The following is a 23,958-nucleotide window of genomic DNA, read 5'->3' on the forward strand; positions in this document are numbered from 1 at the left end:
ACTCGATTATTTGCTTCCGTGCCGTTCGTCTCCTCTTCTGTGCGTCGGCAGGTTTGGGAGAACGTCCCACCGTTCGGCTGCGTTCGCGGGCCTCGGGCGGGTTTGCAAGGCAACGGTATGAAAGTTATTTTTCTGGCTGGGTCCTCAGAAGAGGACGTCTCTTGTAGGCTATGAGGAAATGTTTTTCCAGGCCGCCGTGCAAACGTAACTAAATGCCTTTACCTGCAGCTGACCCCTCGCTGATTTAATGGACGCCGTGACCGGCGGCCCACAGAAAAACAACGTGTCCTGAACGAGTCGCGTTCTCGGACTCAATCATCTTGCGTTTCCTGTGTTTTTCAGTCGGTGCGAAAGCGGCGCCTGTTAATAAAGCGCAGCTTCAAGACGTGTGGGACAAATTAAGTTCAACCGCAGAGGCTGGCGAGCAGACGGTGCTCCTGGCATCTGCAGATGAAAAGGGAAGAGAGAATAGAGGAGACTCAGGTCAACAGCGGGGCAGAAAGCGAGGCAGAGGGGGGACGGCGGTCGCGCATCGCTTCACGTGCCGCCGGCTGAACCCGACGGGCTCGTCGGCCCGTGACTTCCGAGCGCGGCGGCGAGGAAGCAAACCTCACCCCTGCGTGGGGCCGGACGATGTGCGACGAGGACGACAAACAGCCGTCGTCAAGGTGGCGCGGCAGGCCGGGCCACCGTCTTTGGACGCGGACGTTCCCGCTTGGACTCCCGGCTCCTCCCGGCGTGTCCGAGTGTTGCCGAGCGACGCGGCGAAGCCCTGCACGCCTTCTGCTCGGGGTTCAGCCGACAAGGATTCATTGCACACGACCGATTTCCACAATCAAGGATCAACTATTAGAATTATTATTCAGAGGCAGACTTTCAGATTGAGCCGCATCTGTAGGACCAGGATTGGGAAATCACGTGCCGATATCCACATTTTGGTAGGACAATTCTCTTTTTCTAGATGAACATAAAACGATGACACCGTCTGAGTTTTTGGAACGCCATCGTTAGAAACTGGAGCGCAGCGTCGGCATCTTGTCGAAGAATGATTAGGACACTTTTCAGCTTTGCGTTAAAGCCGCATCTTTTATTCAGCAGCGACGGTTACAACGCGCCCCGTCAGCGAGAGCAAATCTGCGTTGCCTACATTAACTGCTCGGCCCGCGTTGTATCGGTAACACGCCACGAGTTGGCCGACCGCGTTTTTATCAAACCGGGGCGCGTTGCTCAATTTGTATTCAAATGTCCATCAGTATGCAAAATATGTGTATTCATCTGCTTTACTGACTTATTAAACGCATTCCTATAAAAATACCAAAAGGTAGCTCAATGACTGAATTAGGGTTACACTATCTTTTATTTTATTTTTTTTAAAAAGATCAGTAGGCACAAAGAGGCTTGAGACATGAGTAAAATACTGTACACTCTCATTTGTCACTGACATGAACATGGATTACAATCTAAACTAGTATAAATTAATACACATAAATTATACTATCATCAACACATAGTATACATTTCCAGAGAATGCTTCTTGGGTGTCATGGCGTGTCGGACCGCCAGTAAGTGCTAATCCGTCGTCTCAAACTCCAAGCGCGATGTTTGGATTTGAACGAGGAGGCAAGAACCAGAAGGTTCCGGTCGAACGGCAGCTGCGCCATCAGATGAGCCCGGAACCCTGGAGAGGCACGTCGGACTGTTTGTTCGCTATTTCAATGTCCCGCAACGATCACGTTTTGAATCGGCAAGTCACGGCGGATTGTAATCAGACCTTCCTGTTTATTCCGGCAAAGTAGGTAGTTTAACCAGATGTGCACAAATAATTAAGAATTCCATCAAAATGATAATCCGGCATAACAGCAAGAGAATTGGGGCCGGTAAACATGGCTGAGATGGAATGATTGTGGTTTACACGCATTGTTTGTTTGCTTTCCCCCAACATTAGCAAACCCCTCTGGCACAGTCACGTCTGAAAGCCTTTGAAATGTAGAAGCAAAGTCACTTATGAATTTAACTCAAGCTACTTAAAGGAAACAAGATCAGTTATTGAAAATGAATGTTTTGATGAACAATAATTGACACTGGTTCTTTTTTTTTGGAGCTGGTGAGTGTGTGTGTGTGTGTGTGGTGGTGGTGGTTTGGGGGGGGTCTGAGCAACCTTTGGCCAAAGCTGTGAAACAGAAAAAAAATTCATTTCCCTCTCAGGCGTCACTGAGATCCACGGGATGAACATTACAAGGGGACACGGTGGAGGAACACCAACAGTAACAACTTGGATGGACCGTGTGTGTGTGTGTGTGTGTGTGTGTGTGTGTGTCTGACCTCATATCACTGTAATATTTAAGGTCTTGTGAGGATCCACTGTGGTGACCGTGCTATTTGAACCCTCAAACAGTAAATGCTGCCTCTGACTTCATGTTACTGTATAGTGTAACTGTATAGTGTCGGAAGGCGGACAGGAATGCGGTTTGATTTCATTAGAAAACACGGGTCACGTTTACAATCCCCATATGATCGTCCTGACCGTGGCGAGGCCGGGCTGTATCTCAACGCACGGGTCGCGAGGTTGACGTGCCAAAGTGAACACGGTGTGACTACAATGAAAAGATTGAATTTTCTTTTTAAAAAGCGGTTTGAAACACAACGACCAAACTTGGCAAAAACAAGAGGGAACACTAGGGGAGCTACCTAAAAGCCTTTTCAAAAGACAAATAAAGCGTAATTTGGCTGATGAAACCCACAGCTTCCGAGTAAGAAAATGTCAAGGACAACCTCTGCAGTCATTCATTCAGGAATGGTTCCTCATAACAATGGAAATCGTGGCACAAACCACATCCGGAAAGTGAAATGTAACAATGAAGTTTTTGGTTTTAATTAAGGAAAAGGGTATTTTCTTATGCTATCTTCACGAGTGGTACCGTCTCGGCAGACACCTAGAAAGCGCACTTGAGCGGTCCGAGACCGTTTGGAAAACGTCAAGGTCGAGGCGACGGTGGGCCGAGACGGTTCCACTCGGCCGAAATGTCCGCGGAGTCGCGGCTGCTGTGATCAGGCGAGGACCGAAGGCACCGGGTTCAAATGCTAAAGGGATTTTCTCAAAGGTGGAACGGCTGCGATCCATCGCGGGACTCCAGACGACCGGCGGGGCGCCGACTCCTCTTACTATGAAATGATACGTCCGGATTTTCACACGCTTCCGTCGCTCCCTCGCGTCCCTCCGAGCATCGTGTGAAGGGAAGAGCGGCGAAAGTGAAGAGGAGGGCGAGAGTCAAGAGTATCGAAGGGAAGAATAATCTGCTGTCAAAGAGCCAAAAACGAAGCCGTCATCGATCCGTCTTCGGGCCCGAACGGAAGATGACGGTTTCCATCAAGAGCCCGTTGATCAGTTCAGGCGTAAAACTCCTTGGTGGGCGCTTTCTGATAGGCTGTGGCGGTGAGTTTGGTGTCTCCCAGGTCATAGCTCCCTTCGTCCTTCTTCTTCATGCGATAGGCCAGGAGGAGGAGCAGGAAGACGGCAAACAGCAGGCCGACCACCACGCACGCTATCACCGCTGCAAAAGGACGAGGGGACATTTGGGTGTTCAATATTAAGCATCCTTCTCCTTCCTTCTTTGCTAAAGCCCCCCCTCTCTCTGCAGCCGCTCCCTCAGTTTAGCTTCAATTCAGGAATCCAATGAGAAAACGGCATGGGTGTTCCACGTCTCGTGACAGAATGTTGAATCGAGTTTTTCCTTTTCTTACCTGCCAGCACCTCCGTCCTCTCCCACATGCTCTCGGACGTCACATCTGTGGGAGAGTCCACCACCTCGTACGTTCTCCCCTGGTCAGGATTCGCTTGTTCTTCGATCAGGACTACATTTGTTTTCTCGGCGCTGCCGCCCAGGTCGTCGTCGGTCGCCTCTTCAGCTCCGTGGACATCCGTGTCGATCGCGTTGGCGACGGTCTCAGTGGAGGGCGCGCCGGAGGGGCTGGCGACGGGGACTTGGGTGAACCAGTCGGCGGTTGGATTCCCTCCTGGCATCTGTCAGAAGGACGTCGATGACAAGCGCGGAATACGAGACGAACGTACGGCGGCGTTTCAGAATCCCGGCGAGTATTACTTACCCGAGTCTCCCACTCGTCCATAGGAAAGGTGGACGCCGTCTCTGGCGCCGCGGTCGGCGGACGGCGAGAGTCAGCGGACGGTCGCACCACTCCTTCGGTCTGGCCGGAGATGTTCAGGAGCCTCTTAAGCACCTCCTCCTCCTCCTTGAAAGAGACTGAGGAGGAAACCATCACCGTCTAGCTTTAGGTTTGTCGACCGCGACAGTGTTTTTCAACGCACACGTTTCCCGGGGGTGTTTGCTTCCACGGATCTGTCATCAACATGTTACATTTTGCAAACGCCGTAAGAGCACGTCCCGATAGTACCCGATGTACCACCAAGCCGACCCGGTCTTTAAACGCATCAATCAAGCGGCGGCCGTGCGTCGTCACGCTCTATTCCGTCGTCCCCCGAGGCCGTAAAGAGGAGTCATTCCTGATTCACCGTGGGGAGAACTTTGCATCCGCTGGCCGTTAATAAACGCTCGCCCGCTGAAGTCTTCCGGTCCTCGAGAGGTATAAAGTCAGATAGCTCATTTCTAAAATCTAGTCCTCTTTTGAATGTAAACCTCCTTCTATGTCCATAGAAGCACAGGCTTTATCTCTTTTACGTACAAAGCCATTTGTGAACTGAACATTGACGACGCAGTCGTTCTAAATGTACGTCTCTTTCTCATCTGTTTGGCGAAGCTAAAATCGCATCAACGAAAGCGAGAAGGCAAGCGGTCAAGTTGTCTCCTAACCGAAGTCTCCGGATCCAGAGCCTGAGCCGAAGTCTTGTCCGTCCTCATCGTCGACAGGCAGGTCGCCCGAGGCTTGACTCTCCAGGTACAGGTCGTCTCCGTAGTAGACGGGCGGCCCGGAGGCCACGAGGACCTGCGGGGGGGAAAAGCTGCGAGTCAGGATAGGGAGATGCACAGCCTCGCTCACACCGGCAGAATTCCTGCCGCTAATCGAAATCGTGCGAACCTCGGCGGCGTCAGAGTGCGACCATGACCTACGCGGGCCAAATATGGCGGTGAGCGCCGTTTCTCGGGGCGTTTCCGCGACGTGCACCCAAACTGTCGGTGTTTCTGGCCGGTCGGGCGTGCGGTGGCACTAATGTGCGAGGTTTCACAGAACCGGACGGAGGCGTCTGCATGCGAGGACGGAGACACGTAGCAGCTTCAAAGACAAAGCACACAAGGGAGACCGAAGGCCTGCGGCCAAGGAAAACCTCCCATTCACACAAATGAAACAAGAGCGGTGTGATGAAAACCAAAACCCCAGTTGTGTGTTCATCCATGGTCCAATCCAAGCAAAGAAGCTGGACAGAGGGCCGAGGAAGGGGGTATTTTAATCGCTCGCCGATTGAAATACGAGGAGTCCAAATGATAAAACTCTGCCGAACACGACGAGAGCGACCCGATGAGCGGCCTCATATTCGGCAGGAGAGTAAAAGCATAGCAGATGCTGGTGGTAATACAGTAAGGCGGACCTACGCAAACACACAGAGACCAGGATGAATATGGCCTATTGAGACCCGAGGTATGTCTGGTATGTATACAATCCTTCCACTAACACAGGTGCTAACAAGGATAGGGACTGGGAAGCAGAGGCCGCCCAGACACGGGACCAGGACTTGAAGTCCCTCAGAAAACAGGTGCTCGGGGAAGGGAAGGAAAAAACAAACAACAACAACAACAAAAAGATGCACTCCGATGCGCAAATACAGAGCTACATCTTGCTGCAACAGTTGTGTTGATCAAGCTTCAGAGTGATTTGGCAGTTTAATACAACTCATTCGTGGTCAACAATGTCATCTGAAAAATAGCCTGCCCGTGTAGCGGTTATAAAGAAGACGGTCCAGAAGATATAGACGGAAATGCAATAGATTCTAACCAGACAACATTCTGCGGGTGTGTTGTTTTGTTTTATTCCTCATCAGTAAAACACAACCACTTTAACTGACTCTTAAAGGCCCGAGGTCAGTATATGACAGAAAATGAAGGGCTTCTTGCTTGTATGGGCTGAAGCCAAATGTCTCTCCAGCTTTTTTAAATCCAGTTAAAAACTCAAGCGTGGCAGCCCATGTTAAAGTGGCCAAGGCCGGCGGGACGTTATTATATGTCTGCCCATTGAACTCCTAGCCTTAGTCACTCCAATCCTGTCCTCAGGGAATAGTTCATAAATGCCTGAACACCAAACGGGAGCAGGATTGCCTTTTATGGCCAGAATAACTCACCCTAGCGTGACCTCAGGTGCTATGAACGATTACACACACACAAAAAGTGCATGTGTCCACCCCAAAAACATGGGCTTACAGGCCAATATGGGCAAAATAGTTGAAATCAAGTTCAAAGGCTACTCAAACAGGAATCTGCAGAATGAAAAACCATGTCATCCTGACACGGCTCCGGCGGAGGCAAAGAACCATCTCACACACACACACACACACACACACACACACACACACACACACACACACACACACACACACACACACACAGACTTAAGAAAACACCAGAGCCTCTTCAAATACAGAACGAGCAAAGACAAACAGGACGAAACAAGGCAAAATGTTATTCCTTTCTCTGAATGTCTGCCTTGCCAGAGAGAAGCTATAATGCACTTGGGTTTCCTGGAAGATTTGACTCAGACTCTCAAACTTACATCTGGAAAACATACATCTACAGAGCGTACATTACCATCTGGTGTCCTGGTGCTTTATTGTAGTGAACAAAGCTTGCTGGTAACAGCCAGGCCGATGCTGTAAAACACTGCAGACCTTTCATTTTTACTTTATCTTTATATAATATGGCGGTCTCTTTAAGATTAAGATCTCCTTTCCAACTTTGGCAAAACACATGGGGAAGACAAATAAAGGTGTGTGTGTGTGTGTCTCCCTCATTGGGGAAGTGAATTATTCTATCCAGTGAAAATATGTGTATTTCTTGTGGCTCTTGGGCTTATGGTTATTTCTGTAAAATAATTGAACAATGAGCTGAGAGTCGGTGGTAATGATAGAGCAGCTCGGTCAACAGTGAGGTTGTGTAACAGCCAAAAGTGCACAGGAGAGCTGTCATCACCGCCATCTCGATAGCAGGAGCAGGAGCGCTAATGCTGCGCTCCGAGGGGAGCGTGTTTGACCAAGCCTGCAGGTCATTACGGGTTCGACCCCTCCAGTCAAGTTGGTCCGGTGGTATTTAAGCCCTCGTCCTAATGCATGAAAGCTACAAAAAGGCAAATATCCGACAACAAAAGAGCCCGAGTAGAGTCAATTGACTTGTTTATGTAACGCAGGTCAGTCTGGTACTTTTCGTAAACCAAGGACATTTTGTTTTTGCGAAAAGAGAAAGTGTCACAATGCCAACCTTTGTCTTGCAAATGATATTGCGATGCCTCCACTTTAGATCTCTATCAGTTTTTTCACTCCGATGCCGCCGCTGTTTAAATCACGTTCTCGCAGGACTCAAGCAAGGGATGAGTTGGGGAAAAACATCGCTGCTAGTTTTGCCAAATAATGCAGGTTTTGGCTGATGTGACCGTGATATGAAATAATTGAATCAATACATACTGACGTTTGTCTACATCCAGACACGAGTCGGTCTGGTGAACATTCATTTTCATAACATTTTTTTTTTTTTTTTTAAAGTAAAGTCAAAGCTCTATGTAAAGTCCTTTGTTTGTTGTTTTTTTCTCTGTATGAGATCACGTTTATTTCAAGTTTGATGGGAAAAAAGTCAGGAGAAACTCATTTCCCAGCACAGGCTGTGATTCATGGACATTGAATATGGATTTATAGGCTGCCCGGCCACAGGGGGGAAATTTACTGTCCGATGTGATACTTTAAGACGAAGGACACGTTCAATTTCATGGGCCATAAACAGTATTGTGATGAATGCGGTACAACCTATCTCCAGGTAGGAGCAGGAACTGGCAAGACCGGGTTTGAACGGCTTGACTTGACCCCAACCTTGTGCTTTTGGAGCGGGAATAAAGATTGACAGTGTTGTTGCGTTCATCGTCCTGAAAAAGCCCCATCCAGATAATGAGCGGTGGATTTCTGAAAGCAGGCGTGTCCTGGTGTTATGGAGCAGAGCGTCTTGAATCCCATGCGGCTCCCAGCTTGCCCGGACAAGCCTGCAGCGACTCACCGCCACTCACTGTGACTCATCCATCCGGAAAATGACACCGGCCGCCGTCGGCGTCCCGTCGCCGGCGGGAAGACGGTCGGGACAATTCATCGTTCACATGTGAGCGGCATCCCTGACCGGCTGAGCGGTAATTCCACGGCCGCGCTCCAAGCGGGAGATGCGGCCTCATCACGCCCGGCAATTTGCTCCTGGAATCTGTGTATTTGTGGCAGGAACGGGGGGTGGATGGAAGCGTGGTGAGATCCACACGGGCATGTCTGAGATCTCTCCCAGAGGAAGCGGCAAACTTTATACTCCCTCCGTCTCGGCCAGCTCCGTCCTGCTGCTCCTATCAAACGGGACGGTCTCGGGTTTCACCGCTCTCCCTCTTACACAATGTACACTCCATAAATCATCCTCGCTGTGTTTTTCTGGAGGGGTGGCCAAGTTCCTCGGCGTCTTTATGGGATTTTTATCATCGATAAATCACACGACCGAGCTCTTTCTCGTGTGGTTCTTCATGACGCCGCACAGAGTCCTGCTTTGCTCTGTCACTTCCAGGTGTTTTCCAGCTTTGTGAAAGGGGGCTGGTGGGGCGGTTGGGGGGGAGAGGGGCATCTTTCTGCTCGTTTAGGGACAAAAGCCCCTCGTCATTTTCACGACCTCTGACCCCTGAATAGACAACACCGCATCCAACAACCGATGCCTTGGTGTCAAAGCCAATGGAGGAACTGGAGGACCAGAAAATACACTGAACCCGGACTGAAGCCCCACAGAGGAAAGGTGGAAGTACAGCAACACGGCCGACACACCGTGGAAACACCGTGGAAACACCGCGGGCGCACCGTGAAAAATACAGTAGAAACACCGTGGACACACCGTGGAAACCCCGCCGCTTCCTGCCGTTTAACGGTCACCGCCAAGCGGCTCCGCAGGTCTGGGAGCTGTTAGACGGTATCCTGCCGCCGCCGGGAAAGTGCCCAGGTGGACCAATCAAGAGAGAAAAAGTAGGACCGGGGGAGACACAGCGAGCGGGCCGAGATTTGAAAGACCGGGAGAAAGACGAAGAAAGATGAATAAAGACGAAAAAAGACGAAGAAAGACGAAAATTCCACGCAAGTAAGTGACGGTTGGCGGCCCCGCGGAGTGTCGGGACGAAAAGTCGCTTACATTTCCACCGAGGAGTCCAGCCGCCAGTCCGACCAGGAACAAACACCACGGGATCCTCATCTCGCTTTCAGCCGACACGCGGGGGGGAAAGGGTTTCTTGTAATTTATTAAAACAAAAAAACAACTCAAAAGTGAGTAGAGTTCGAGTAAAATAAAGAAAACGCGTCACGCAGCGCCGGGATGCGAGTCTCCGTGGAAGCTGCCGGCGGCACACTGAGCACACGCGCGCACGGCAAGCTCTCCTTGCACGGGCGCGTGCGGACACACCACCGTGACGTCACGGGGGCGGGGCTTGTACACACAGGCGCACATACACACATGCACGTATACATGCACTTATACACACACACACACACGTACACGCATGCACACATGCACGTATACACACACGTACACACATACATACATACATGAATACACACACACACAGAACTGTCTCAGAAAATTAGAATATTGTGATAATGTTCTTTATCTTCTGTAATGCAATTACAAAAAAAATGTCATATATTCTGGATTCATTACAAATCAAGTGAAATATTGCAAGCCTTTTATTATTTTAATATTGCTGATTATGGATTACATCTAAAGAAAACTCAAAAATCCGCTCCCAAAATATTAGAATATCATAAAAGGGTAAATTTTGTTTTCTTTAATTGCATTACAGAAGATAAAGAACTTTATCACAATATTCTAATTTTCTGGGACAGTCTTGTACATACATACATACATACATACATACATACATACACACACACACATATATATACATACATACACACATATACATACATGGTGAGATGGATGGATACATAGACAGATCAAGTTTAAGAAAGACAGATAGATGGCTAGATAACGAGGGTACAACGGATAAAGTGCCAATTTCAACAGGACGTTTTTTTTTTGTTTTTTTTTAAGGATGAATTGCGGATTTCCAAACCAAACATGGGACCCTTTTGTATATTTTGTTTTTCTGACCATTATCACGGACCTGAAAAATATGTGGATCACTTAGAAACAAAAACATGAAGTGAGACTCCTTTTCTCCAGGCAAGTTTCACGTCTTCATTCGTTCAGATTCATAGAGGATCTTCACTCTGTGGCGTGAACTCGGAGTAATGCAATTAAGAAGTAATACTAATAACGGTGATTAGAATTGCAGGAAAACTGAGTTCGGGACTAGAAATAAAAAGAGGCAAACTGCAGCTGCATCTGGGCAGCGATGGCGCTCATGCGGTTGTCAGGGGAAACCATGGAATTTGCTAGAATACAGTGCAAGCGGCCAGACGGAGATGGTTTGGACCTGGACAAGGGAGGGATGGTGAAGATATGGGTGGAAGGATGCAGAGGTTGGATCTGCCAGGCAGTAGGCCAAGAGGAAGACCAGAGAGGAGATTTATGGACGGACGGAAAGAGGACAAGAAGTTGTGCGAGGCGATCGGCCGCCGTGCTTTCCAAGGGAGAAGAACAACCGGACGGCACGGCTTCTTCACATGTTGCCGTGAAAAGTTGGACTGAACGTTATTTGCAAACTCGCATTTCTTCATCTAGCATAACGAAAGCGTGAAAAAGGCTTTTATTATCGCTTACATTTCCCTGTATTTCAGCGAGGGGAAAGTAGGCTTTGAACCGGATAAAATGCCTTTGTATGTTCGATGAGGTATCTCTGATTCGAAAACGGTTACTTTTAATATCGTTGGATGACCTAAAACTACCCAACGGATGGGTGCGGGCCAGCCGGTTCACAGCGCTTTACCGCCACCCCGTGAAGAAAACAAGTAACTGCACTTTGCAGACAGCAAAAGAAAGAAACAGTTTTCATCCTTCCTTTTTTTGTGGCCATATAAACATAGCAAAGCAGAAATACAGTGAAATCGGAATTTCCAACACCCAAAATGAAACTCCACAGCTTTCTCACTGATGTGATACCGGTTCTTACGTTTACCAGAGACGAAGTTCTACGGCCGAGAGAACAAGTTCAATCCCGGGTGGAGGTTTGCTGCGGAGACCGACGAGGTGAATCAGCGACCGAGCGCTTGGACTGAGGCGCTCCGGTCGGCGGCGTCCTGCGAGTCCCGTGACACGAGCTTTTAACCGATGGATTCCGGAGACTTTGGCCGACGTCAAGGTTGCCCCGCCACTGAAACCTTGCGGCGCAAACTTTCCGCATGACATTTTTGCAAGTGAAATTTTCTATTTTGGGGTGTGAAATGCTTGAGAGCTCAACCATCAGGGATAGGGGGGATTTATAAACGTTCAGTAAGAAACACAAGGATTCTCAATTCTGCAAATTGAAATGAGGACACGCACATCGGACGACAAGCTTGACATATTTAAAGTTGACATTTATTTCGATTACAAAGTCTCGGCAAAAACTCCCCCGCTCGAGACACGATGAGATGTGCAACGTGCGCGTGAAAGGAGGCGACCGGGACCTGGTTTCACCCCCGGACATCCAGTCAGAAGTACAATTATGGCCACAAAGAAGACGCCCGGACTCACGGCCACGACGCAGTCTCAACCTCTGCCGGCGGCACCAAAGTGACACCGGGAGGTCTGCTGAGATACCGGGATCAAGCCTGAGCAGAGGATTCGGGGGTCCACCCTCAAATAGAGCCACGGTCTGTGTGCGTTTTCGGCTCGGACGTGCGGCGTCATCGGACTCCGGTCCTGACGTCGCTCGTTTTCAGATTCTTCTTCCAAACCGGGGGGATCTGAAGACGAGAAGGCAGAAGCAGAAGGCCGGACCTTTAACTTCTCATTCGTTCACATGAACCTGCTCTTGGCGATTGAACTTCTGGCGTCCGCTGCCAGTTTGGGTGCAAAAGTAAAAGTGCACTGGCGCGTCCGTGTTTCTTACCGGCGGGAGCAGCGAGGGCTCGAGATGGCGTCCCAGGAACGACAGCAGCCGCCTCCACATCAGCCCGCTGCCGAGGAACATGAAGCCTGTCACCAGCCAGAAGACGCGAGGGTCCTGTGAGACGCAGGACGAGAAAACCCATGGTGAAAATGAAAAAAAGGAGCCGGGCCGTCGTGCGAGAGACACGTGCTTGTCACGTAGCTGCAGTATGTGACAGATGGATGCAATTTCATAGTATTTGCGTCCGCGGCCAAATACTTCCAGTCCACTATGTGTTCTGCAGAAGGACAAAGGTGCACATGGAGTCCACCGATGAAACATTCATTCCCTTTGTCTGTTGGCTTCTTTAACGCCTCTGAACGGAGCATTCAGTCTCTATTCTTTTGGGATAGTTTAACATCCCAATTATAATTTTCATGGCATTATAAGAAAAAAAGAATTTAAAAATTACACATGGATTTATAACAAATATCATAGAGGATTTCATCCCAGTTGTCATCACATGGATTCATCTCGTGTTTGTCTTCAGCCTGAGAAACCGGCGCGTTTCAAGACGTGACGTCGGCCGTCGGGGAAAGGCGAGCCGTCTGACCTCCTCAAAGGACGACTCCAGGTTCATCCCGAAGGCCACGCCGATCAAACCGAACAGTGACAAGGAGAAGGTTCCCATGGTGAGCTGGAGACTCAGGCGCATCATCACGTTCCGGTGGCTGCGGAGACACAAAGAGCACGTGGTGACGTCGCAGAGGGAGGATTCAAACAGCGATTCAAAGCGAATAAAAGCAGCCGGCGACGGCTTCCTCCTCCGGAGGAGAGGAAATGTCCAACACATGACTTCAGTACAAATCTAGCCAGAGACAGATTTCAGCCCCTGAGATAAACGTGACATATTTTGATCGCGTTTCACCGATGCCATCTGAATTCTCAGAGAATGCGAGTCACCTTTCGTACGGCATAGTGACTTCTTCCTCCGCAGCCGCCGTGATGCACCGCGCTCATTCCTCCCTCTCTTCCTATCCTGTCTGCATGACGGTAACCTCACATCTTCTCTTGAGTCGTCAGCTTCCTGGAGGCGTCCACCCGTACACTCTTTTACGACCAGTCAACCAATTACTGGCTGACCTCAGCTATCAGCATGTGACTATCATCAGCGATCTAGTGTTACTAGCAGCATGAGATGAGGCGTGCCCGTGCCCGTGCCCGGACCTCCCGGCCCTGATACCCTCCTCGTCTCTATCACACTTTCGCTTTCTATCTCTCCGCCCTTCTCTTTCGCTCTCTGACCTTTTTCCCCGACCGATCGAGGCAGAAGGCCGCCCGAGGATTCTGCACCGTGTTGTTCCTCGCCGCTGTCTCCAAGCAGCATGCCGGGTTTGTGTAAATAACTTGGAAGCGTGTGGTCTGGACTTCCACGCTATCCATTTGATACAAGCTGTAGTTTCAGAGCATTTTTAGCGAGTTATCGACCATTCTACTGCAAATGGTGATCCTCAATCCGGTATAGATGAAACAAAAACAGTATGGATTTGTCAAAACATTCACCCGCATACCTGTCCAGGTTGATGAAGATGACGCTCTCCGAGTCGTCTATGAGGCCCTTCAACTCCCTGGCCTTGTTCGCCAGCTCTTCCGCCTGCAGACACAGACACTGCCTGAGTCCACATCAGCCTAAATGTGCAATTGAATCCATTTTTAAAAGGCAAGCTAATAACAGCGGCTGTTTTCGGAGTCTGCGGGAAACATGCCAGTGTGAGTTTAAGACGAGTTCCACAACCTGCATGTAGTAGTTCTCCAGTAAGAGCTCCATCTCCTCGGCGTGATCGATGCCCAGACTGCTCTCTTCACTAGAGCGAAGGAGAGACAATGAGCCTCCAAGCATTTCTCCGGGGACGAGCCTCATTTGTCCCCGAAATTACTGACAGTAAACGAGCTTTCAGCGATGAACGACAAACATACAAAACTCTCGGGTCCGTCCACTTGGTCAGACAGAGTTCCTCGATGATTTCCTCCTCATCCAGAATCTTCAGCAAGGAGTCCTTGAACACTTTAATGTCGGTCTCCAACTCTGATAAGCTGACAGAGGACAAGGAGAGCGGCTGAGAGACCGACACGTCTCCATTATACGAATCCACCTTGACCGTGGATTGAACTTGAGAGGAGGTCAATCGGGGTAAAGGACAGGAAAGGAGCCCGCGACAAAAAGATAGAAATATAATTTTATTCTGATCAATATTAAAAGGTATGTGAAGAGGGCAGACAATAGTCATTATTATTAGAGCAGGAAACTAACAGTTTGAGAGAACCACACGCCACTGATACACTGATCATGTTCCTGAAGTCAGTCATAGGTCTGGGGAGTTGACTGTGTGTGTGTGTGTGTGTGTGTGTGTGTGTGTGTGTGTGTGTGTGTGTGTGTGTGTGTGTTACCTCTTGGTGCTCTGCAGCAGCATATGTAGTTTACTCCTGTCAGCGGACAGGATTTTAGGATCCACCAGTGACTCCAAGGTGTCCATGATCACCGGCTCCATTATGTTGAGCTGGGCTTGCAGAGCATTAGCCTGGGGGTACAGTGGACTTTAACTCGCTTCAGATCAGGCCCGCGTACATCCTCCGTGGTTCTCATCTCACCCTGTGCTGGAGTATGGCCTCCAGCGCTCGGAACTCGAAGGGCAGCGCGTGTGTTTGGGACGCGAGTTGCGGGGCGAGCTCCAGAACCAGCCAGCGCTCCAGACCCAGGCCCCGGAAGTCCAGCACCAGCAGGCACCGCGGGGTCACGATGGCTTTCAAAGACTGCACAGACACAAAGGGAGACGGCGCACGCATGCATTCATGTTGCTCGCGTACATGTGAAATATTCCGAGAACCGTTTCAGTAACCGTTCAGTGACGGAGGCTGGGGCGCATTAACTATGAATAACTAAAAGCTTGACTAGTGCAAGCCCGATTTTGACTTTGCGTGAATGAAAACCTGGTACTGCCATTGATGGGAAGTAAATTTGCATTGCATTGCGGCAGCAGGAAAAACAATAAATAGACTTTCAATAAGGTTAAAAAAAAGTGCAATTGAACTCCTTAAATGGCAGAAAAACAAGCTAAAACATCCTGTTCCACTTGGTTATATTGCACTTTGAGTACAGGACAATAAATACATCATAATAAATTGTCTAAACATTCCAATAAATCTCATAAATCTCGTCGGGTGATTGCAGATGGTCTTTAACAAGAACAAAGTGATGCGCAGCACACACAACACTTGACTCTGGCCAGCAAACATTTAAGGCTGGACTTTGGTTGGAGGGAGGAGGCCGCTTGTGAAATTCACAGAGGAACATAAGTTGTTGGGTGTTTTTTAAAAGCCCCGAGCAAAAGCTGAACGTTTAGAAGGGCCGGACCCGACATCGTGGGCTCGCCAGGAGCAGCTGACGTAAGAGGGATTCTGTCGCCATCGGCAGCGGTGGCTCTGCCAAACCCTCAGGTAACCTGGACGCACCGCGCAGCCTCGGGTTTCTCAAAATGATGCTTTGCTCACAATCATTTTAAATTTCATTCCAGTTCGTAGACGGAAACAGTTTAGAAAATAGAATCATTATTTCTGGATATGTTATGTCCTGCAGGACAATAAATGGATCTGTGCTGTGGCGCTTCATCCACTTAGAGACAAAGAGAAGGACTGTCCATCTAACTCCAAATAGTTGAACTTCACTGTACGGGTGAGAAATGCAACACTTATTCTAAGGTGGAATTTCTGGATTTAAGCATTTGATCGATTGAACGACCACGGCAGGCATGAAAAATATTAAAACAAAACATGCTAACACATAACAGTTTGCATCAAAAAAGAAGGAAATGACCAAATTCATAAAAGCAGGACAGTATCACACACACACACACACACACACACACACACACACACACACACACGCACACATATATATTACATATATAAATTAAAAAAAAAATGTTATTCAAAATATTGGAGCGGATTAAACTATAAATTCCCTTTCATAAAAGCACTGAGCTTATTCCAGACAGACATCTGGTTCTTCTGAATACACTGCACACTTTCACCATCAGTGTGCAGTATAACAGGTCAGTGTTGTTTGGAAATGAGTAAAAAAATGTCATTTCTTCTTCTTTTTTTAATTCTAGCAGTTTTCTAATGAAAGAAGTGACTTGTGTCTGATTGCTCTTAGCTACTTTCAGGATGTCTGGGAAGCTGTTGCTCCTCTGCGTGATGCAGGCCCTGCTGTTTCCCAGCCGGGCCGCCCTTTGCCCCGTCTCTGCCGAGGACTGCGGCGTCTGCATCCGCTCCGGCCGGCGGTGCGCCTGGTGCGCCGCCCCGGCTTTTCTACATCGCTGTCAACCCTCGGAGGAGTTACTGAGAAAAGGCTGTGAGAGAAGATACCTGTTCAACCCTCTGGGCAGTTTCCGGGTGGTCGGGGATAACAGCAGGTGAAGCGCTTGGCGGCGGCAGAACACGGCCACTCCTTAAACGCACGCGAGAGTCAGTTTCTCCGGCTCGGTCGCATCCAAAGCACCTTTTCTCTCGCTTATGCAGCCGAGAGCCGGCGGATCCCCGAGCTTTACGTCTGCACCCCCGGGAGGCGTCTCTCACTTTGAGGCCGGGGGTGAACAACACCTTCCCTCTCACCATTACCGTGCCTGCGGACCGGCCCGTCACAGACCTGACCGTGGACGCCGGCCCGCTGCCGCCTGGGGTCAGCGCCACCTTCCAAAGCGGCCTTAACGAAAACGGCCTGGCCGTCCAGGTCAGACGAATCGGCGCGGAAGCGTTCCGTCGCGTTTAAAAACCCGGCTGCTGACAGCTGTCGTGACAATCCAGGTGACCTTGAAGGCCGCGCGGTGTCCCGAGGAGACGGACGACCCGAGTCGGAACGTGACGGGACCCTGGTCCGTCCACGTCACGCCCAGAGGGTATTCACAAAGTCTCAAGTTAGAGATAGCTCTGGAATGTGAGTACGACCACATGAACGCCACTGGAACAGCTCGGCCAAAATATGCCACGGATGTCAAGAGATGGACTTACAAAAAAAGCTTTATACTTGCTTATCTTCCGCAGGTGATTGTGAGTGTACGGCAGAGCGGGAGGAAGGCGGCAGCGAGTGCAGCGGCCGCGGAGCTCCGCGGTGCGGACGCTGTCGCTGTGACGAGCCGTACGCAGGCGCCCGCTGCCAGGCCGACCGCGACGCCTTCACTCCAGATGACCAGGAGGCGTGTCGCTCTTCCCCGGGCCGCCCGGTTTGCAGCGGCAGGGGCGTCTGTGTGAACGACGCCTGCCAGTGTGACGTTCAGAGTAACCCAAACCACACCTACTCCGGGATGTACTGCCAGTGCAGCAACTTTAACTGTCCCTACTACAACGGAAGGTAAAACACGGGAAAAACAAGAAAGGTGCTCTTTATATAGCATTTGATATCATTTTTAGCAGGCACCTTTTAGAGACTTAATTCAACATAACCGACGCTCTCCGTCCAACAGAATGTGCGGAGGCCGCGGTCGGTGTGAGTGCGGAGAGTGCCTTTGTGACAGCAGCTGGACCGGAGACGCCTGCCACTGCTCCATGGAGGTGGATTCGTGTCGGGACAAAAACCAGGACCTTTGCAACGGGAGGGGAAACTGCGTCTGTGGGGAGTGTCGGTGTTTGACATGGTATACGGGTAAAACCTGCGAGACTCTCCGGACATGACGCAAGATCACAGCGTCAGGGTCCACAGCGAGCTTTGTGGCCTCGCGATCGTCCTTCATCACGGCGGAGACAAAGGATGACTCAAACGCTCTGCGGCCATGACGTTTCACTTATTAGTCGGGACATTACGAATCCCTAACCAGCTGTATTCACTGTAACTGCGTGAACTGTGAGTAAATGGAGTATCTGTAACCTGGACAGAGGAAATAAAGTGGAGATGTCCGTCTCCAGTCTTAATTCTTGGACACGTCTCATTCACCACACTCACAAACTGAGTCGAATCCAAACTGCATTTGTCTGATTCAGAGCAGAGCTGGATGTGGCGGGACACGTCCGAAGCCTTTTAGCCCCGAGCGTTCACACGCTGCAGCTGATGGAACAACATTTAGACTGGTGCTGTCACTGCTTCGGGTAACAGACATCTAGTGTGTGTGTGTGTGTGTGTGTGTGTGTGTGTGTGTGTGTGTGTGTGTGTGTGTGTGTGTGTGTGTGTGTGTGTGCGTGCGTTACCTCCATCCGTATAATGATGCAGTTGTTCCGAGCGGTGAGGCTGGTGCTGTGCTGGAAGCGAAGGTCCCTGGCTTGGAGACTCAGCTCCTGGCAGAGCTCGTTTTTCTTCTTTTCTGGAAGCCAGCAGCAAGTCACAACGGAGGCGAGGATTTTGCTTTGCCCGTTATTTACAAACTCTCGTTGCAGACAAGTGAACATATGCTATTGAGGTGGCAAACTCAACCCCTGATGTGACGGCGCTCACGTGAGAACAAACCCAGAGAGGGAACCGTGTAGGTTTCAGTGCAAATCATTAAGAAGACAACGATGGTCCCTTTGGGAGCCTCGGGGAGCAGAATGTGCCGGGGTATCAAGAAAATACCAATAACTGTTTCACGTGCAGCGACGCCATCGTTCTAATAAAGCTATCAAACGTGAAGACCATTTTAAAACTCCAATCAACTGGAGAAGAGTAACATACACAGCGGTCATTTCTGTTTCGATGTCGCTTCCAGAGACCGAGAGCGACGAGCAACGATCCGCCGCACCTTCAGACTAATGGCTCAGACAAATGAAAGGCAGCGGACCGACGACGGTAACTTTCCAGCACTTACCGAACGACGTGACGTTTCCTTCCTGGTCAAACTTCATCTGTGAAGAAAAGACACAGACAGGAAAAGGACTTACTGGTCCACACGGTACAGTGCACACACCGGGTGAGACTCACATAGAGGAGAAAGTTCAATTATTTTGAAATCCTACAGGCGACCTCTCGGGTATAGAAGTGAGATTGTGGTTTCAAAGAGACGGGACGTGAACCGAGGCCCCGCCAGTCAAACCGTACTCTGAGCCGGTCTGATTCAACAGCAAAAAGCACCGCAGAGAAAACCTAAGAGAATCAATCGTGTTCCCGGATGAATATGTTACGCCGTGCTCTCTCTCTCTCTCTCATTCAAAGTCAATCCAGCTCAACCTGCACTCCATCACTTCTGCCCGATTGTAGTCGTCTATAGGACGACGCGGTTCTTCATGCGGGACTCGAACCTGAGGGCAGAATGTTCATGTGTTTGCTAAGAACCCACTCAGGAAATATCCAGTTATGTCTCTGGCGGCAATCACACCCCATTGCACGTAAATGCAGAAGTTGAGCACCGTTGCGACTACAACTTATAATGGCGTAACAGCGGTGCTTATTGGAACAGTGGGATGGGGTAGCAGGAGGAACACCGTCTCAAACGTAGAGCGCATAGAAAGTGATCAGTTGCAGAGAAGCCACAAGTCCTCTGACTGAACACCTTTGGAAAATCTCTTACCACGACAAAGGAGGGAGGCACGCTGGAGAGCGGCGCTTCGGTCACTCTGTGCCGGATGAAGGACACTGTTCAGGAAAGAGAAAAGCGTGTGTTTACACCACAGAAGATGGACTTAAGAACAGCAGGGGAAGAAATATTTTGGTCACTTCAGTCTTCTCTTCTAAAGGAAAATTGATGAAATTATAGTCGAACACGGCTCTCATAACACCTTTCTCCCGGGCCTCACACTTGGCATTGTAGAAATAAACGGCAATGATGTTGTCCTTCAGCTGATGGTCGAACAGTTTATTAACGTGTCTCGAGTAATGACAGTAATAATAGCTATATTTACAGAGCGCTTTCCGTCAAGGTTCTGTCAAATTCATTCATTGTTCATTCTGCTTATCCCTCGCTCTATCCCGGCGGTCACTGGGCGAGAGGCCGGGTTCAGCCCGGACCGTCGCCACTTGACCATTCACTCGGTCAGTCGTCCGGTCACGTTGTATAGAAACAACAGACATCGGCGGAGTCTAAGGTCCCTGGTGAACATACCGCATGTTTTCAGACTGCGGGAGGGAACCAGATAACCTGAAGAAACCCTGGCGGACACGGGGAGAACTCGGAGAACACGGAGACGATGGGCTGATAATGTGTCTTGGGTCGAAGCGGAGAAGCTCCACTTTCTAAATGAGCTCTCATCTGTATGATAAGTCACTGCAGCAATAACCTTGCAATGAGTTTATGTAACTTTGAGCTTTACCTTCTTTGAAAAACAATGTCTATGTCGCACCTTGACCTAAAACAAGTTTCCTTTCCCTTCAACTGTCAATCTTTCTGTGCACTTGTCGCCCTCTCCTCGTTTTGCAGGCAATGTGAAGTGTCACCCTCCCCTGTTATTTTTTTCTTTTGCCAGAATAAATATTTCTCCAAATATACATGCAAAGGTAGCGCAGCGAGGCCGGAGAAGTACTTTTGATGTGCATGTTTTTTGACAGTAGAATAAACTGAGGAGGAGCCTTCAAGCTCTGCATCTCTGCATCTCTGCATCTGCACGTAGCATATGAAGGAATAAGTACTTAAGGAATAAGTACTTGTACTTAAGACCTTAAAACACTTGATAGCCTTAACCTTGACAATGTATATTTTATTGTATTTCTTATTCTCCCTCCTTCCTACTATTATCTATTACGGTTATGTTTTTGCTTGAAACTCTGGCACAACAATTTCCTTCGGGATAAATAAAGTTGTTCTCATCTCATCTCATCTCATCAATGAGAAGTGGAAGGTCGTAAGGTTTTCATCCACGAGATGAACACATCCAGTGCAACATCCAGCAGTGTGATGGACACCGTACAACATTCTAGTGAGACCTCAGTCCCTCCGGTGCCTCCGGTCCCTCTGCAGCCGCTCCTCTTACCGAGCCCCGCCGCGCCTCCTCGCCGCAGCGCCGGCGGCCGCGCCGGCTCTGGGTGCGTCTGACCGCAGCGTATCTTCGCAGCGACGCCGCCGTAGCTTCTGCTGAGCGGCGGCGGCACTTTGTGTCCGAACGGGAAAGCGGTGCACTTGACGGGGCCGAGCGTCCGATCCCCGCGCACACCTGCGGGGATGCTGATGCGGCGCTCCGGGTGTCCGCAGACCGGCAGGAACATCGCCGAGCGCCGCTTGCAGGCGGACAGCAGCGCCCTGGGCGGTTTCATGTCCGCGGCGGCTCAGCGCACCGCCGCCTGCCGCTGGATCGGTGACCCGGCGCGCAGCTGGAAGACGAATCCCTTTGCTCTCCTTTGGGGAAATAAATGGAGTGTCTCTAAAGGTGCTTTAAATCCCCCGCAGACCGGCGGTGCCGACGGTTGTGAACAAGACAATTTGAGATACGTCAGAGCCGGCGGGTCCACGCCGGGGCTGAGCGGCGGCGTCAATGATGCGCCTCTTCGCTGTTTTTGTGGTGTTTCGGCGCTGAAATGACGGCGGAGACGTGGAGGAGTTTGACTCTTTCATTTGCAAACACACGGTCACCTCCAGCCGGGGACATCCGCGATCACCCACATTAACCTGCCTCGGGTCCGCCGCATGTTGCTAGTTAGCTTAGCTGCTAGCTCCCAAGGACGGCCTCGGCTCTGGCGGTTACTCTCCTACACTTACAGGCGGCAGCGAAGGAGCGCGCACGAAAAACACGCCTGGAAGCGGCCACCGTCCGCATTGGACGTTTGCAGCATCACGAAGAAGGGAGACTGCGGTGATTGTTAGCTGAGCTTTAGCTAGTGAAGGTTAGCAGGACCGCGGCGGCCCGCAAGGCACCGCGAGACACCGCGAGACTTCTTGGCGGATCAAAGATCGTCTCTTGTGAGTTGATGCGATGAGTCACTCGCAGCGGGAAAAGTTGGCAAATGTGACGCTCTTTTCTTTGCAGGATCCGGTGCCGTGAACGTGCACAGCTAACGACACACACTGGTGTCACTCATACGTTGGGAAAGCGATGTGCACAAAGGAAACACTTGCGTAACAAAGGGGACAGTATCAGAGGAGCAGCACATGTTAGATGTTTTGGGGAGAAGGTCAGAGAAGCCAGGCTAATGCAGCCTCAGGGCGGCACTGGCCCGTGCCTCTCCAAGCCTGCCTTGGGGGGGCACGGAGCAGTGTCTCCCTGTGCCGGTCCCAAGCCCGGATAAATGCAGAGGGTTGCGTCAGGAAGGGCATCCGGCGTAAAACTTTTGCCAAAACCAAATATGCGAGACAACCAAAACTATACCATACCGGATCGGTCGCGGACCGGGTTAACAACGACCGCCATTGGTACTGATGACCTACAGGGTACTAATGGAAATTGGGCTACTGTGGGTCGAAGAACAAGAACAAGAAGAAGAGGTGGAGTGCGTGTTCGGAAGCAGAGAGAGAGGAGGAAGGGAAAGAGTCTGGGACTGAGAGTAGGGACTTTGAATGTTGGGACTATGACAGGAAAAGGTAGAGAGCTGGTCGACATGATGCAGAGAAGGAAGGTGGATATACTGTGTGTCCAGGAGACCAGGTGGAAAGGTAGTAAGGCTAGAAGCTTAGGAGCAGGCTTTAAGTTGTACTATTATGGTACTGACAAGAAGAGAAATGGAGTAGGAGTTATCTTGAAGGAGGAGTTTGTTAGGAACGTCCTAGAGGTGAAAAGAATGTCAGATAGACTTATGAGTCTGAAACTGGAAATCGAAGGTGTGATGCTCAATGTTGTTAGTGGCTATGCCCCGCAGGTGGGATGTGAATCTGAAGAGAAGGAGAAGTTCTGGAATGAGTTAGATGAAGTGATGCAGAATATTCCCAGAAATGAGAGAGTGGTCATTGGTGCAGACTTCAATGGACATGTCGGTGAAGGCAATAGAGGGGATGAAGAAGTGATGGGCAGATTTGGTATCCAGGATAGGAATGCAGAGGGACAGATGGTGGTAGATTTTGCAAAAAGGATGGAAATGGCTGTAGTGAACACCTTTTTCCAGAAAAAACAGGAACATAGGGTAACTTATAAGAGCGGAGGTAGGAGCACGCAGGTAGACTACATCTTGTATAGACGAGGTAACCTGAAAGAGATCAGTGACTGCAAAGTAGTTGTAGGTGAGAGTGTAGCCAGACAGCATAGGATGGTGGTTTGTAGGATGACTCTGGTGACAAGGAAGATGAAGAGGACAAAGGCAGAGCAGAGGACAAAATGGTGGAAGCTGACAAGGGAGGAGTGTTGCATGGTTTTCAGGGAGGAGTTGAGAAAGGGTCTGGGTGGTCAGGGTGAGCTTCCAGATGATTGGACAACTACAGCTAGTGTTATCAGGGAGACAGGTAAAAGAGTACTTGGTGTGTCATCTGGAAGGAAAGTAGATAAGGAGACTTGGTGGTGGAATGAGGAAGTGCAGGAGTGTATACAGAGAAAGCGGTTAGCGAAGAAGAAGTGGGATACTGAGAGGACTGAAGAGAACAGACAGGAGTTCAGGGAGGTGCGGCGAAAGGTAAAGATAGAGGTAGCAAAGGCAAAACAAAGGGCTTATGATGACTTGTATGCTCGGTTGGATAGTAAGGAGGGTGAGAATGATCTATACAGGTTGGCGAAACAGAGAGATAAAGATGCAAAGGATGTACAACAGGTCCGGGTGATAAAGGACAGAGAGGGAAATGTATTGACAGATGCTAGAAGAGTGATGGGAAGATGGAAAGAGTACTTTGAAGAACTGATGAATGTGGAAAATGAAAGAGAGGCAAGGGTAGAAGAGGTGACTAT

At 49.8% G+C, this 23,958-nt stretch overlaps 3 protein-coding genes across 6 annotated transcripts; 1 reads left to right on the forward strand and 2 right to left on the reverse strand.

Moving 5' to 3' along the window:
- Positions 1–1,058: 1,058 nt before the first annotated feature.
- On the reverse strand, positions 1,059–9,583 carry LOC147229156 (syndecan-2-B-like). Its single transcript, XM_086155972.1, has 5 exons — positions 9,369–9,583; positions 4,827–4,959; positions 4,105–4,259; positions 3,742–4,021; positions 1,059–3,551 (listed from the first exon to the last, which is right to left on the reverse strand). The coding sequence occupies exons 1-5, from the start codon at positions 9,426–9,428 to the stop codon at positions 3,388–3,390; spliced, it is 792 nt and encodes a 263-aa protein (XP_086012098.1). The 5' UTR covers positions 9,429–9,583; the 3' UTR covers positions 1,059–3,387.
- A 2,107-nt stretch (positions 9,584–11,690) lies between these two features.
- On the reverse strand, positions 11,691–22,020 carry mrs2 (magnesium transporter MRS2). Its single transcript, XM_086155973.1, has 12 exons — positions 21,130–22,020; positions 19,734–19,798; positions 19,035–19,071; positions 18,442–18,554; positions 14,854–15,015; positions 14,653–14,783; positions 14,182–14,298; positions 14,000–14,069; positions 13,776–13,858; positions 12,818–12,935; positions 12,226–12,339; positions 11,691–12,079 (listed from the first exon to the last, which is right to left on the reverse strand). Exons 1-12 carry the CDS (start codon positions 21,407–21,409, stop codon positions 12,020–12,022), a joined length of 1,350 nt encoding a protein of 449 aa, XP_086012099.1. The 5' UTR covers positions 21,410–22,020; the 3' UTR covers positions 11,691–12,019.
- On the forward strand, positions 15,564–18,168 carry LOC147229158 (integrin beta-1-like). 4 transcript variants are annotated; one of them, XM_086155974.1, is made up of 8 exons: positions 15,564–15,699; positions 15,839–15,934; positions 16,253–16,313; positions 16,418–16,676; positions 16,783–16,993; positions 17,068–17,197; positions 17,305–17,611; positions 17,724–18,168. In XM_086155974.1, exons 4-8 carry the CDS (start codon positions 16,429–16,431, stop codon positions 17,929–17,931), a joined length of 1,104 nt encoding a protein of 367 aa, XP_086012100.1. In that variant the 5' UTR covers positions 15,564–15,699; positions 15,839–15,934; positions 16,253–16,313; positions 16,418–16,428; the 3' UTR covers positions 17,932–18,168. The 4 variants fall into 4 exon arrangements, with proteins under 4 accessions (XP_086012100.1, XP_086012102.1, XP_086012101.1 ...); XM_086155976.1 differs by having other exon boundaries at positions 15,565–15,699; positions 16,428–16,676; XM_086155975.1 differs by lacking the exon at positions 15,839–15,934 and having other exon boundaries at positions 15,581–15,699.
- Positions 22,021–23,958: the final 1,938 nt, after the last annotated feature.

This window comes from Fistularia commersonii, chromosome 11 (genome assembly GCF_037954325.1).
Source record: "Fistularia commersonii isolate RoL2024-O1a breed Wild chromosome 11, RoL_Fcom_v1.0, whole genome shotgun sequence".
NCBI classification, from domain to species: domain Eukaryota; kingdom Metazoa; phylum Chordata; class Actinopteri; order Syngnathiformes; family Fistulariidae; genus Fistularia; species Fistularia commersonii.

What these genes read in the sequence shown, in the direction of transcription:
- LOC147229156 (XM_086155972.1), bottom strand. Translation starts at nt 9,428, where the DNA reads ATGAGGATCCCGTGGTGTTTGTTCCTGGTCGGACTGGCGGCTGGACTC. An exon ending in CTGGACTCCTCGGTGGAAAT is followed by an intron (nt 4,960 to 9,368) that starts GTAAGCGACTTT and finishes TCCCCCCCGCAG; the next exon opens with GTCCTCGTGGCCTCCGGGCC. An exon ending in CTCTGGATCCGGAGACTTCG is followed by an intron (nt 4,260 to 4,826) that starts GTTAGGAGACAA and finishes TTTCCTCCTCAG; the next exon opens with TCTCTTTCAAGGAGGAGGAG.
- LOC147229158 (XM_086155974.1), top strand. Translation starts at nt 16,429, where the DNA reads ATGTCTGGGAAGCTGTTGCTCCTCTGCGTGATGCAGGCCCTGCTGTTT. An exon ending in GTGGTCGGGGATAACAGCAG is followed by an intron (nt 16,677 to 16,782) that starts GTGAAGCGCTTG and finishes TCGCTTATGCAG; the next exon opens with CCGAGAGCCGGCGGATCCCC. An exon ending in AAAACGGCCTGGCCGTCCAG is followed by an intron (nt 16,994 to 17,067) that starts GTCAGACGAATC and finishes GTGACAATCCAG; the next exon opens with GTGACCTTGAAGGCCGCGCG.
- mrs2 (XM_086155973.1), bottom strand. Translation starts at nt 21,409, where the DNA reads ATGAAACCGCCCAGGGCGCTGCTGTCCGCCTGCAAGCGGCGCTCGGCG. An exon ending in CTGCTGCAGAGCACCAAGAG is followed by an intron (nt 14,299 to 14,652) that starts GTAACACACACA and finishes GTCCTCTGTCAG; the next exon opens with CTTATCAGAGTTGGAGACCG. An exon ending in TGGACGGACCCGAGAGTTTT is followed by an intron (nt 14,070 to 14,181) that starts GTATGTTTGTCG and finishes CCTTCGCTCTAG; the next exon opens with TGAAGAGAGCAGTCTGGGCA.